The sequence below is a fragment of the Thunnus maccoyii genome, chromosome 2 (assembly GCF_910596095.1).
Source record: "Thunnus maccoyii chromosome 2, fThuMac1.1, whole genome shotgun sequence".
Classification (NCBI taxonomy): domain Eukaryota; kingdom Metazoa; phylum Chordata; class Actinopteri; order Scombriformes; family Scombridae; genus Thunnus; species Thunnus maccoyii.
Genome location: NC_056534.1, coordinates 13,755,536 through 13,771,517, shown reverse-complemented (window position 1 = coordinate 13,771,517; position 15,982 = coordinate 13,755,536). Strand labels below are relative to the sequence as shown.

The following is a 15,982-nucleotide window of genomic DNA, read 5'->3' as shown; positions in this document are numbered from 1 at the left end:
TGGTAGCTGTATTTTTTTTACCTTTGGACAGAGCCAGGTCAGTCTGTATACTAAGCTAAACTAACCATCTCCTGGCTCTAGTTTCATATTTAACACACAGACACAAATGGTATCGATCTTCTCATCTACCGTAACACTCAGCAAGAAAGTTTATTTCCCAAAGTGTCGTAACTATTCCTTTAAATAGCGATAAACATTAAATAGCCAACAGTCATAGTCTATATTTCTGGAGTGCAAAGGGATATACAGGGACTGATAATGTCATCATTATCAAGTATCTATGATGTATAGATCTTAATATTCTTTGGGTCAAATTTTCTTCTGTGAAAGTTATTTTGGCAGTTAGTGCAATATGTCCAGTTTAGAACTGGTCAGGAGAGTCAAATTTGAATTGGTTTGACTTCAGGTCTTACAGTCTGTACATCCATCGTTTCATTTCTTTTCGTGTGTGCACAAAGTTTGTACTCTCAAACTGAAAAGTCAAGAACTTTCTTTCACGTATCCCAATGTCAATAGTTTGTGACTTTTTGATTTTATTGTGGTGCTCATCAACAATACCGCCATGGGTTAGGAAATCATTTAAACAGCAACAACTCAAGGATCCATCACTTGATACATCTTGTTACAAAATAAGAAATACTTTTTGATTATTTTTTTTTTGTTTGAGCCACGTGAACAATGATGCAAACAGTAAAAAAAAAAAGAAAAAAAAAAAAGATGCAAAATCAAATAACTTTACTTAATAAGAAGATAATAAATGTACTCTCTCTAACATTCAGGTAGTAAGTTCCATAAGTCTCTCACAATGTATGATACATTCATTTCTCTATTTGGCCCTTTCTGGCACCAACCCTCACTGTAAATTCTTTCTCTGTGATCCAACACACAGAACATGGCGAGTGGGAAACACACATTTTTTCCAATATTCCAACAAGATGGTTAAAGTAGAAATGTTTTATACTATACTCAACATAAGGACTTGCTGTATTATTTACAATATATACTGTAAAATTGTAAATCAGGTGAGATAAAAAGGCACAAGTTTCCCTTTTTTAAATACAATGTAAACATCTCATCAAAAAGCATGCATTAACATTTCATTTTACAAAAAGGATATCATTTTTAGACAAAGTACTTAAATATTGTTTTCCAGCAAAATATAATTCTCTCAAAAATACTTTCCCATTCATCCTATGAACCTTAGACAGTTTTTTTTTTTTATTCCTTTTAAAAAGGACAAAAAAGGGGGCAAAATAAAGAAACAGTGAGAGATTAGCTTAAGGGTCCTTCACAACTTGAACAATAATGCACAACAAAGACGGATTGTAAAATGAAGCCTCTCTGATAATGACAGTTGTGATCCTGCCACCTCCGTCTCTTTGTACACCGATCGTCACACAATTTACCACCACAGAAGAGACCTCATAGTGTAGCACAGCGCCATCATCAAGAGAGCTGAGGCCACGAATACAGTACGCCAGCCTGCTGTGCTAATGATGTCATGTTGTCTAACTTTAGGCTGGGTGACCATGCAGAAAGTCTTTTCCCGCATCATCACAGTTTCTTATCAAAACAGACAATTCCTGCTAGCTGCACTAATGCCTCATTTCACATTGTATCTCTGTGCAAATCTAAAAGTGGAAATAGGATATGGCTAATCCTATAACATAAATGCATAATACCCACACTGAAAGAGCAGATCAACTATGCACATGCTTGCCAGGAAAAAAAAACAAAAAACACAACACACATACGCACATATACACACAACTTAGGCCATACTCGCTCCATACGCACATGTAAATATACACACAGGGCAACAAAAAAAAAAACCAAATAATCACACGCCCCCACTGTTTTTCTTCCCCAGCAGCTCTGTCGCTTTTCAGTAGCATCATAGTAGTGTTCCACAACCACCCAGAAACCAGTGGGGTGTGAGACAAGTTAATGGTCCAGATGACTAGGCCTGCCATACCTAAGATAGTAGTACTTGGCCCAAAGATAAGGGAAATAAACTAAATAAGGACAGGTGATCATACCAACACAGTTTTTCATCAAGCATTCATCAACATGTACCTCAAAACATCTTCTGTACAACAGCTGAATATAATGTTTTTAAGAAGTTGTTAATACCTGTACACATTTGCCTGGTTTTGATACATTAGCCGGTTGCTGTAAGCACTGCAGAGTAATGCTCCATTTTGGATTATATCAACTTTACAGAGTATGTGTGTTTGAACTGTGTCCATATAGTGTATTGTATGGACGGTCTACAAGTTACTGTACATGTTATGTTTTGCCTGGCTTTGTAGAAATGAAGCACCTTAATGTAAAATGACTGGCTTGTCAAAAACTAAACCTTTGCAACACACTTTTATAAAATGCTTTTTATTATTTCTGGGAAGAGTAGATAAGTGTTGGTTCACAAAGGGCTGGTTTTGCTTCGTTGTGAGTAAAAACAGACATTTGGACAGCTGCTCTGGAGATAACACAAATGACAGCAATTACTATGGATGCACCTCAGTCAAATCCATTACCAGCGGACTCTACTGCAATCGTTTCTGTGAATGCATGTTCTCCATCCTGCAGCACTCCTGACCATTTTTGCACAAAGGTAATCGTTCATCGATAATTTTTAATTCTACACCACAATTCCTAAAATAGTGACTTCATGACATGGGAGCTTCACGTGCAAGCTTTCTTTACACAAGAGAGACATTTTTATTTCAAAACAGCTTTAGCTTTGGACTTTTGCATATTAGTTTTGATTGTTTTACTACATATTTTAATTAAAAAAAACTCAGTATGTGAATGTTAATGATGGCTGTTATGACACCGATTGAAATTCAAACTTGGACTTGTTAGATTTTTAATGTGATTATTCAGCTTATGATGACGCATGTATAGCCCTTGGAATATATTCAGATAGACCTTTCGTCTTACATCTAGAATTTCTGAGCCTCCTCATAATGTCTTTTGCCCTGCAGTCTTGCAGTATGTTGCTACACTGCAAAGCAAAAATCTAAATATTGGCATATATCTTTTTTCATAGTGCTATTATTTGTGAAAGACTGCATAAGCAACAGTTAATATCTGCAAAAAATGTTCTTTCTAGATTTGTAAGGGAATCTGATTTTAGTGCATGTGGAGTGCATCTGTGCGTTTGTGTGAAGGCATGTGGACAGCATGTGTATCAGTGAGAATTTCCCTCTACGTGTGTATGTATGTGTATGTGTGTGTGCGCGTAGTGAATGTATCTAGCGCATCCTAAGAAATGTATGGCTTTATCTCCATAGAAAATACTGTTATCGTCTTTGGGACGGAGAGCAGGGGGGTACTTCGGGATGCTTTGTCACATTTGTCACAAGTCCTTCTCTGTATGTCGTGCTCTACTCCACAAACTATTCACAGCTCTGACCCACTCAGGGTGACTGCAGGGTCAAATCCTTCTCCCCCTTTTACTTCTGTCACCACGTCTCTTAACTTTCCCATCCAAGACGAGGACGCTGGCATACTAGGCGACAGGGTGCAGGCCACAGGTCAGGCCTTCTATGCACATTTATTCTTCCTTGAACTCTTTACTCCCCTCTTCCAGTTCTCAATGCTGCTTCTGTCCCAGCTGTTCAGTGAGTCACTTCTTGTGGAAGTAGATTGTGTGAGTGAGGCCTGACTCCACCTTTGGTATCTGGTCACTAATGATCTCCACCAGCATGTCAGGGAACTCCACCTTCAGGGCCTGGGACTCACGAAAGGTGTAGAAACAGAAGTCCAACAGGTTCCCCACCAGCTGGACAACACAGACACACAATTTAATCAGAAACATGCTGGACCTGTAGATTTTTTATTTTTTATTTTATAGCTGTCAAGAGGGACTTTTATTATTTTGTTAGAATGATATAATTGATACATTATCATTTATTAATATATTGTAGTTAAGTTCACTTTCACAGGTCCCTTAATTTGATTCAAATTTCCCGGAAATTTTCAGAGTAACTTGCTGGTATTTAAAGGAACAGTGTGTAGGATTTAGTGTCATCTAGCAGTGAGGTTGCAGATTTCAACCAACTGAATAGCCCCCACCTTCCAAGCGTGTAGGAGAATCTATGTTGGCCATGAAACTCATGGAAAACACAAAAGGCCCTCTATAGAGCCCGTGTTTGGTTTGTCCGTTCTGGGCTACTGAAGATACATGGCGTTGCAACTTGGCGGGCTCCATGGAAGAGGACCCGCTCCCTATGTAGATAAATGGCTCATTCTAAGGTAACAAAAACTCAATTCTTATTTTCAGATGATGATACACAAATTAAAACATACTTATGAATATTGTATTCCATTTCTGCTAATAGATCCCCCTAAATTTTACACACTGGTCCTTTAACGGTTAAGTTTTAGGACATTTTACAGAGAGGGTGGTGCAACTTGGTACAAATTATAAGAAAAAAATGTGGTAACTTAATTTAGTTGGTAAATACCTGCTCATTATATTGGGGCTCATATGTAGCTGTTAATTTACTAAAATTCTTAATTTTAATTAATTCTTAATTAGACTCTTGACAACTCTCTACCTGACTACATATACTTAGTTTTCAGGTGTTGTTTTGGGCGTCAAACGATATATTAGCATATTAGGTTTTTTCAATAATTTCCTAAAATTAGCTGCTGTCTAACTGTTAATTCTTAAGACAATACTTTATGTAATTTGGTAGTATAGAGGAAATGGAGATATCGAGTTTTAAAGAAACAACTAATATGCCAATATGTAGTTTGACACAGAAAACTATACACTGAAAACTTGGTATTTTCAGTTAAGAAATCTCAGTTAAAGAATTGTTAAGGGTCTACTTTATTAAAACATTTTGCAAATTAACAACTACATATGAGCACAAGTATAATGAGTTGGTACTTACAAACTAAACCAAATTAACACTTTTTTGTTTTTTCTTATAATTTGCACCACCCTCTCTGTACAGTGCCCTAAAAATTAACAGTTAAAAATCTGCAAATTACTCAAAATTCCAGGAAATTAGTATAAAATTAAAGTCCCTGTAAAATAAAGCGTCACTGTGCACCTCTGCATATTCATGCAAGTGCATTTGCTTTCTGTGGGGCACTGACCCCTTTTCAATTCTTTGTAGCTCACCACTTGGGGGCACCACTGATTTTTTTTTTTTTTTTTTTTAATTTTCTGGACAAAACTTCCTTTAAAGGAAGCTCATCCGTTCAGCACTAACCCCATTCACTCAGTCATTAGGGTCATTGAATTCTGGCCATTTATCTCTGTGACCCCTTGCCTACACTGTTGTTATGGCACAAAGCGGTTGACCCGTGCATAAAAAGAGAACAGTGATTTAGCACATTTGCTACAGTGGTCACTGTGTACTCTGTTCCAATAAACTGTGAGTTGGCATTGATCCCCTTCTGTTCCATTCACCAATACATGCTGGTCACCGCCTCTTCCAAAATAACCTCCCCCTCAGGGAGAGATTGGGATGCAATAATCCTTATTCCAAGCCACAGCACCATTGAACCACTAAGTAAAATGCATTATCCAAATCCACTATGTTGCTATTTTACTCAAAACATTTCCAGTGATATTAGAGTCCCAAAGTGCCATTGGACACCTGCCTCCGTGTGTGAAGGCATGGCATAATGAGAGGCTGCCAAGGGAAGCCTGTGCTGTACTGTAGGCCATTGGCATAGGAGGCAGACAGGGCAAGGGTACTTACATCATGCATGGCATCCAGTAGCTTGGTGAGCTGGAAGAAGCGCTGCCAGGTTTGGCCAGAGTTGTTGGTTGCTTTTCCCACTGAACGCCGGAGCTCCTTAATGTAATTAACCCTCATCTCCTCGAACTCCGCCTGGTTCTTCAGACCCTCTTTGGGAACTGGGAAACAAACAAATCCCGCTGTCATTGACTGGATTTAATAAGTGGACAACAAAACAGGTGTAAATGGCCAAAATCTGGCATAAAAATTGATCTCAACTGATATGACATACTGTGTGGATTTATTAGAAATGACTAAAATCCATGGGTCACTGAACATGATTGGCAGGGATATGCCTTACATAATAAAATCTCAACTTTTGTCAATCATGAGCAAAAAGCATTCTTATCCAATTGTCTTTATCGTATGATATTAAAAGACTATATCACTAGCTTTGCATGTTTTGCATACATTACATTACTGCTTTCAGATTGACTCATCAATCTTTAGAGACTTGATGACTATCATCCATCACAATTAACAGTTAGTTGGCTGCAGGGTATGACCATACATACACAATAGGACAATAAAAAAAATGTCAGAAAACTGTCAGAAATTACCATTTATACAAAGTTAGATATAACTTTAATATCTCTGATTGTATTAGGCAATTATGTAAATTAACAACCTGGACAATTTTATGGCAATATTGGCTTTTTATATTATTTTTATCTCAATGTAATGAAGTGCTTTTGATTTGTCTGGTATGTCATTTATCCATCTTATTATAGTATTCACATACAAATTTTTAATAGATTTTCAAGAAAATGTACTATAAATATACTGTAATATAAATCAAAACCACAATATAACGTTAAATATACTGTGATAGATGATTTTATCCATATTGCCCGCTCCTAGCTGGCAGTATGCATCAATATCAAGTATGAATATTGTTGTGTGTTAATGCAGGTAAAAGCAGGGACTACTGTATTTTGAAATCTCTGACTTGGTGTTATGTTTTAATTAAACTCAGATGTTCAAAAAGCATTTCATTTACCAACCGTGTTGTCAGGATATCAAACATTGAAGAAAGAGAATGAGCAATCATACTGGTAATTTATTTTTCTTTGAGGTGTTACTGTTCCGCAATCAACAATTAATTCTCACCTGTCCATGTTTCCTTGAATGTACCGAAATGGAAGATTTTAACTTTTTTTTTTTCTTTTAACATTTTTTTCTTTATAAATGCATATGTCAATAATATAACTTTAAAAAAGAAAGACTAAATGCTTACTGTAATGTCAAGCAAGTTTCTTTGAGTTGATTTTTATACCATACTTAAATTGGCCACCTGGAAGCTAGGAAATAAATCTCAAAATGTATGGTACATTTCAGAAAATGTGTGGCAAATGCACATTAAACACGCTTGGTAGCTAATGGGCTGCAATATGCACAACCACTGGTATGCTATGTAGAAATGTGTATTTGTGTAAAGGGGTAATTAGAGGTGCACAGTGAAGTAACGCTCTAACTCCCACACAGTTGCCTTTTTTTGGACATTTTCCCTGTGTTGACGACCCAAGCCTATTTAGCAACTCATTACAACCACTTTCAACATTTCAAGTGGTAATTAGTTCTCATGTGTAGACACGAATTCATGAAAGATGGCTGACATACTGGAAGGCATTGATTAAAAGTTATCTCAGCAACAGTGACAGCAAAAGAATGGAACAATAGTGCTTATGTGTATTAAAGAACTTCATCATTTTGTCTACCAAACCTCATTCATCATGCACTTTGTTCAATGACTAGAGCTATTAAATGACAACAGTACAGCCTTCGTTCACATTATAATGATTTGGATGCATCAATGCACTTAAAATAAAAAGGCAATGTCATGGGAGGAATTCAGACTGATGTGAAGATACAGTAACTTTCTCCCTCCGTGCGGTAGAACAAAGTCACAGTAATGGAAGTCTGCCAAAAGCTTTTAAATGACATTAAGCTGCTGGCTACCAGATTAAGAAACACCTCGCCTCTCAAAGAGCACACCTCAAATCAGTCTGAGGGAACGCCCTCAGTTATCCTTCAGCTAATGCCAAGATGTCCGGTGCACACTCCTGTCTTGAACAGAGTAATGCAAATGCTGCCTCTGTGACGATAATACACAGTACCAGTCAAAATTTCGGACACACCCATTCACTTGAATGAGAAAGTGTGTCCAAACTTTTGACTGGTAGTGTATACCGAGAGACAAGCTGTTAGCTGTCAGAGATTTTTCCATACCGTTTTATGCCGAGGTAATTATCCCTTTAATATGTCTGGGTGTACAATGTTAGGCATTTAGGCAATGTGCAAATCGGTGAGCTGTTTTATGACAAAATATGATTTTTGCATCAATGTGATGAAGTATGTACCTTGACTTGTCAGGTATTTCATTTGCAGGATCAGCCAAAAACAGACATTCTTCTTTGGATATTTAAATAATTTCTTAATTGATTATATATCTATAATTTTTGTTTTTCCATGCTGTATTTCGGTAAGTTTGTCATCTGGTCCATTCCATACACCGACACTCTTCCTGAGATTTCTTCCATTTTTTTCCCTGTAAAAGGATTTTTGGCGGGAATTTTTCGTATGAATCGAGGGTCTAAGGATAGAGAATGTTGTATTGCTGTACAGATTGTAAAACCCCCTGAGGCAAATGTATGATTCGTGATATTGGGCTATACAAATAAAATTGGCTTGACGTTATTTGATTTTCCAGAAAATGTGTACTAACAATATACAATTATATATATATACCATGATAAGAGGATTTTATGCATCTTGCCCACTCCTTCTCCACTGTTAATAGTTAACCAGATAATAAAAAAAAAAAAACAGATAGGGACTTAATAATAACTAAAAGTGATTACTATTATTATGTTGGACATCCAAGGCTGAGCTCTACACATTTGCCTATAGAGAATGAGTTCTCTTATACAGCAGTATGGGCCACTTTTGAAAGATAGCAAGTAGTCACAACAAGTCATGTTTAATCAAAAATACTCTCAATCAAATGTAGCGATGATACAGAACTAGTCATCCCGACCAAAAACACTGTGACCAGACTCTTTGGCGTTCACAGCATGGCTAAACATGTCAAGAAAAGGCGATGGTATCACTGTCTCGTAAATTTTTATTATGTTTTTGAAATCTCACAAAAACATCTTTTACAGCAGAATATGAAATTCTGAGCCCTTATGGTTTAAATTACCGAACTTTGAAAAACTATATCAGTTATTTATTTTCAGTACTTTTCAGTAGCCAGATTTCTCTGATAAATCTTAGGCATTTGTAACAACACTCACAAAAACCAGTAACTGACAGGACCTGTTTGAGTTCTGCTGAATAGGCAGACAAGGCTTTTGCCTGTAGCAAAAGCCTACTCCTTGTCAGTTAAAATTGCATCTTTTTAGAACAGATCATTGCTCTGTAGGTCAATAACACTGAGAATGTGTGTTTGTCTGCCTATTCCTCCCTTTCTATCTCTTTCTATGCAATTCTCTTAAATGCACAAACACCTTCAGGCATGACATACATGACGCAAAGGAAAACAGATATGAGAACAGATTGGACCCTGGTGCAGAGGCTGTGATTTCTGTGCCTTTAATTCATGGCTAAAATGATGAGAATGTGCTAAAACCCAGGGCCGCATTTGTACCTTTTGTTTTTCTCCCACTGACCCACATACGCCCTGATTAGAAACTGACCTGGCATTTCAGGGCGTTACCGTGACCGGCCCCAAAATAGGGCATTTATACCACCGTAATTGTTGTCAAACGGATTTTTTCCTGCAGGTATAGAATCTTTTCAACTAGGCCATATTTCTTCTGTAGACAACAGCTTCATTATTATGAGTACCACAAGCAGGGGGAAGACTCTTCTTCTAATGCACGTAAAATAAAGAGGCAAACATAACTCATGGCATGTGCGTAGTTAAAGGACATGCAGCTTCCTGCTCTCAGTTGCTGGCACATACTTAACTGACAGGGTGGCTCTCGGTTTTGATTTAAAACCAGATACTATTCATTAGGGAATTCTACAACTAGCACTGAGCATGACTACAATAACACCTCAGTGAAGCTTTAGGATGTTGTCTGATAGGAAGTTTAAATTTAAACATGACCCAAAAACACTAATAGAAATGATAACAGTATTTTAATTAGTGTAAAGCAATTATCAGGCTTTTACGTAATTAACTGTAAAATGTGTCGCTTGAAACGCGCCCATCACAACGGTAAACATACTGTACTTCCCATCTGGAATAAGGCTCAACAGCCATATTTCGAAAAAAGAGGTGAAGACACTTTGGTAAGAGAACAAATGAGCGAGTTAATCTTGCAATACTATCTAGGTCTGTGTAGTGGTGAGGAGTGTAACTGGTTTGAGCAGGCCACTGCTCCTGTACCAAATCCAAACAGGGTCACGAGACACCGCAGGCTGAGTGAAACCTTAGCCAAGGTCAGAGAGGAATAACAGCCCTTCTCTCTTTTCTCTTTATCCCTCCTTCCCTCTCTCTCTTTCACTCATTCCTCCTCTCTCTATGTAACACACACAATCTTTCAAACCAGCCCAAAGGCACACACACACTCAGTGACTCCACAGTACTTGCTCAGCTGACAAGTTCTGACAACTCCTCTGTAAACATTTCTGCCGCTACTCCTTCCACGAGGCACTAGCATTATCTCTGAATGACTGTAACTAAGAGAGCTTCCTACAGTGCCTCAGAAAATCCAGAGATGGTCTGCTTGTTTTTGAAATTATTCACAAGTGCTGCTGCTGATATGTTTGCAGCACTTCCATACAGTGCAGCTGCTCCATCGTGTGTACTTTGGAACGGGCAGATACAGGAATTTCTCTGTCGCACATTTGAAAAGGAGCATCAGATGATTATTTTCTTCTCTCTCCTGCTATATTTTGAGTAAACCCAATAACCAGAGCAGATTGAAGTAACTGTGAAGTACCTTAAATTCCCTCCTTCAATTCTGCATCCCTGCTTCTTTTATCTGTACCCTATCCTTCAAAATTCCAGCCCAGGTTTGAAGGAAGTGGAGAAAAATAGCACGTCTTGGAGCATTGCCTGGTGCTTGACTGGCCTTTATTAACTACAGCAGGGATCTCTGGAAAACCTCCAGAGGACCAGCGAGGAGAGGAGAGGGAGGGCACAGCAACAGAAGGACCAGCTCTGCCCCCCCCACCCCCCACCCCCCCGCGCTGTGTCTTGTCTTTCTGTCTCCCTATAGCTATGCACCTGTCTCTTTCTCGCCAACACTAACTCTCAATGTCAACATTTGTCTGAGTTCATTCTTTATATCTCCCTTTTCCCTCTTGGTTTCCTATCCTCTCTTCTTTCTCACTCTTCCTCATCTCACCCAACATCCAATAGCAAAAAGTCCAGCCGCAGCTCCCCTGCTTCCATATGACTCAACCACACTGAGTTTATATCAGGGAAATGCTTTCACGCCGCCTCTTCCATATGTCACTGCACTATGAAGCCAAGCCAGCAATATACCATCGGCCCGGGATACACTGTATGTTTAAGAAATGTGCCTGTAACAAAATGCAGTTTCTTTCTTATATACATTATGTACTGCACAAGAAGCAACATTTTGTAAAGAATTTATGGGTTTTTTTTTTGACTTTATCACAGTAAACAATAAAGAAATGACAGAAGATGAAGGGAGAGAGAAGGACAAGGACATGCAACAAAGGTTTGGTGGGATTCATCGTGGTGACTGACACACCTAAGCCACCAGAATGCCATATTTTCAGTTTTTAATAATCACACCTCATCTAATAAGCCACAAGTAGTTCCAAAATATGATAAGGTTTAGAAACTTGCAAAACTGCTTTCCAGCACAGTTACAGTTTTAAAACTTTATCATTTAAGAACTGTATTGCAAAAATGGATCAGAATAAGGGCCAAGACATTTAACAAAAACTTTTCGGGCTTAAAACTTGATAGCAAAGGTCCTTTTATAACCTTCCATAAGGACTCTAGAGGCAAGTTGGGTATCAAAATCACAGTTTTTCATTTCTTTTATAAATGAAATATTTAAATAGCTCAAAGAAACATCTGAAATATCTGACATAATATATATTGTCAAGTTTTGGCCTTTCAATTGCTTTTAATGTTGTAATATGATACATGACTGTATGTGTTATAACTCATTATAACTCATTTTGGAAAATGGTCTCAGTTAATTGGCCAAAATGTACATATAAAATGGTAGAACTTATAATGCTAGGATGAAGTAAAGTTTACCATGGTTGTTCTTTTTTCCAGCATTAACGCACCACTTTGAGAGGCCTCAGTAACTGAAAAATAAATACGCTGCCAATGAATATTTCCACTGATTGGCACTGGTGCTGAAGTTCAAAGAGTTTGAAGTCTGGCCAGCAAGCAGACTCTTCAAATAGCTCCTCACAACTCTCCCTCACCCCCTTATCCTCACCCCTCTCTCACTCTCTCACACTCTCTCTCACATAGACATAATATGCATGAATGCAGGGCAGCAGCAGGTCTTTTGTGTCCCAAACGTCGTTGTGAGACTTGCGGTTATCTTTTTAATAGCTACGAGTGGGTGTGGATGGTGAAGTTATGACACAGCTGCCATCACGGAATCTTTAACTGTTACTATTGAACTGACAGCAGCAGTGCACAGTGTGTTGAGGTGGTGGAAAAAAACACTGCTTTCAGTTTCCAATTCAGCAACTTCGTCCAACACATCCTTTCTATGAGGCTGCAGTGCCTGTGGGCAGTTTGGCGGTGAGTGGAAACACAGTGAGATCCCCTTTAGCGAGTGATAGACGTACAGTATTCTGTTAATGTATGAACAATTAAAAACTAAAATATTGTAAAACAGTAAATCCTTCACTAAATGACAAGAAAAGTGAAAACACTTTCCCCCCTTTTCATTTACATATTCTGTATGTTGCTACCCTAACAGGTGCATATAACAGCAAGTCTATTTCCACACTTGTTTTGCATGTCAACGGATTACTAAGAATGAGCTTAGAGCATGATCCAACAGACTTTAAAAAGGCATGATCGTGGGTGCCAGGAAGGCAGGTATGAGCGTTGCCAACACCATATAGTAGCTGTTCTTTTCAAAGGCTGCAATCTCAAGGTATGTAATGAAAGGAACAGAACAACATATCAAAATGTTTCCCATGGTAATGTTGGGCGAATCAGGTCATAACAGCCCATAGAACAACAGTTGAAAACCCATAATACAAATATGGGGAACTAATTTAGCTAGAGGACACAACGCATCACACCTTTGCCTGTACAGGGTTATAAGAGCAGACAAACAGACAAGTACCTCTCCCGTTCACAGTAAACCACAGATTATCACTGTGGGCTAAAAACACCGGTACTGTTTATTCTGATGAGTCCTGATTCTAACTGTACCATTATTACACCACACTGGTTTAAGGACCACTCAACTGGTAGAAACTGGGTCCATTAACATTGATGGATGCCTTCATGTTAGAGCAACACAGCATGTTCATCCTTTAATGGGCAACATGTATAAAAGGGGGTTGGTACTTTCAACTAGAAAACCTTTCCTGTCATTGCGCAAAAATAATTTACACAGAAAGAATTTACTTAACATTCTGGTGGATTGACGTGAAATACTATCATGATCCCCTGATAAAAAACAAATCTGATCAATCCAACCCGATGAAATTAAATGCAGAATTCATAGAAAGAAGAATCCGACCATCAACCTTAAGCAGTGATGTCTGGGTGGTCTGCTTTAATTGGGACATGTTCCTGGTAGAGTCAATGACATTTGTAGGCACAAAGGTGGACTAAAGTGGTGCTGAACAGTCTCTAGTAGTAGTGTCTAGTGTGTAGGCCTTACTGTCCTCTGAGAGGACAGGAACAAGATCAATAAACTGATCAGTAAGGCAGGATCCATTATTGGCTTGACTCCTGACTCACTAAAAATGACCGTGGAGCAAAGAATGGGTAGGAAGCTCAAGAGTGTTATGCAAAAATGAGGATCATCCGATGTGCTATGTTTTTAGCGAGCTGAATAGCTCTTTTAGCGACAGGCTTGTTATGCCCAGGTGCTCTTCAGAGAGATTCAGGAAGTCGTTTGTACCTGCTGCAGTGAAGTTTTTTTAATAAATGTTGTTGTTGACTGTCACTGTTGTTGATGATGATGATGATGACCTGATGTTGATGACTAGGATGGTGGTTTTACTGAGGACTGTGATGATGTTGGTATCCATGGATATGTTGCTGTTGATGTCATATATAACCACTAACATATACTATTACAGTCACATTGATGTTTACACTATTTATTATGGTGCTGTGCTTTCCCCTTATTTTGTGCTGCCTTGAGATGTGTATGCCTTCCACCTTTTGTCTGTTTTTGTCTTTTTTTGTTGTCTGTCCTATATGTATGGTGGCACTCAGTTTCCCCCCTGGCGGATTAATAAAGTATTTTATTTCGTTTCCTCGTATCGTATCGTATCGTATCGTATCGTATCGTATCGTATTGTATCGTATTGTATCGTATCGTAACGTATCATATCATATCATACAGTCAGAAAGTTAAAGAATGTTACCGAATGCACACATAAATGTTCAAGTTTGGGATTTCTCAGTTTAAGCCATGGATAGCCTGAAATTTCAATCAATTCTTGCTTGGAAGCGATGTTGACTACATCATGTTTTTGAAATAATGATTTCCAAATGACATTTCATTATACAGTTTGCTTGCAGGCACACAAAAAAACAGTGTGAGCAGGTGTGTATAGGATGAATAAATAAGTGCATGCTCAGGCCTGTAGCTCACTGCCTACCTGTGCTGAGAAGCAGCAGGACCTTCATGGAGAGGAACTCATCGTAGGTTAGCTGCAGTCGAACAAACTCCTGGCTCACCTGCCTCATGCCCAGACACAGGTCGTACATGGCTGACTGCTGCATGCGGTCCCTGAGGAAAAGCACACAGAGAGGGAGAAAGGTGATATGATGAAACAGAGGCAGAAGAACATGGCAACAACATTATGAACTTGAAAAAATGTAGTTGTTTCAGGGCCTAATCATTACAATCCATCCTAAGTACTCGCTCAATCATAGTCATTTATTCATTTGTTCTCTTTGTTTTGTTCACAGCTGACTCAGTCATTCACTTGCTCACAATTCCTACCACAGGAGTTCAGCCCAGTGAAACAATATTTCCACACAGTGCAGAGGAGGATCCTGCTAGTCTGGGCTAAGAGCAGAATACCAAATCCCCCCAAGATTGCAGAGCGCTGCGTACAGTATCACAGCACATATGCACCACTTTTCTAAGGCTGTGGCAGACTAGGAAAGACCCTATATCTAACCTTTGTCACCATAGAAACACTCTTAAGAGGGAGGTAAGTATTCCAACATATATGTTGACAGAAATGATACACAGATGAACACAGAGTTGTACATGTTTATACCCAAATGCACACACAAGTGGTCCATGCTTATAATGCATAACACTTTCTCACTCCCTTTTCTTTTTCACACACGTTTTATCAGCAAAATAATCTCAGTTAAGTCACAAACTTCACAAAAACAGGAAAGAAACATTAGAAGGGATAAAGCACGAGCCAATCAGAAATGTGCTCTGCAGATGCCACAGATTCAGGGGAATCTCTGGCTTTTTAGATGCCAGTTCTCTCTGCTATAAATCACCATAACATCTAGAATACGGTAATTAAATGCAAGCACTGTGGCTTGACTTGAACAGACTTTTATCCACGATATGGTGACATAGGCATCCTTACATAGGCAGTGAGGGTGGAGACTTCACTCTGATAACAACTAGACTAAACATTTTGTAGAGAGGACCAGGAGCAGCCGATAGGAAATGAGTGCATAATGTTCCCATTAAGCCATAAGATAGCATAACGCTTTACAGTTATTTACTCTACAGCTGTGTCTGTCAGCCAGACTGAATGGCTGATAAAGTGTGACAACGTCTGCGTGAGGAGCAGACCTGTTTTTCTGCCGAGCAGCTCTGTCTATGTGAGCAGTTTTGCAAAGTGCAGCATAACACCATTTGATACAACTTTGGGGCTGGAGTTTCTAAAGTCTCCACACGTTTTCTCTCTCTCTCCGTCTCTTTCGCACTCTCTGCCTGAAATCAATTTTGCTGAATCACTGCCCAAAATGAGCTGCTGGTTTTGGGGAGGAAAGAAAAACTGGCAGCAATCTCTCTCCTTCCCCTTCT

At 38.7% G+C, this 15,982-nt stretch overlaps 1 protein-coding gene across 3 annotated transcripts in view; it reads right to left on the bottom strand.

Annotated features, from left to right (window-relative positions):
* Positions 1–509: 509 nt before the first annotated feature.
* The window catches only part of nr3c2 (nuclear receptor subfamily 3, group C, member 2), an 85,683-nt gene continuing 70,210 nt past the window's right edge, over positions 510–15,982 (bottom strand). For all 3 annotated transcript variants that reach the window (XM_042434023.1, XM_042434016.1, XM_042434030.1), the window contains exons 7-9: positions 14,577–14,707; positions 5,727–5,884; positions 510–3,787 (exon numbers count right to left, since the gene is read on the bottom strand). In XM_042434023.1, coding sequence (XP_042289957.1) covers positions 3,632–3,787; positions 5,727–5,884; positions 14,577–14,707 — 445 coding nt within the window. In that variant the 3' untranslated portion in view covers positions 510–3,631. The remainder of the gene's footprint in view (positions 3,788–5,726; positions 5,885–14,576; positions 14,708–15,982) is intronic.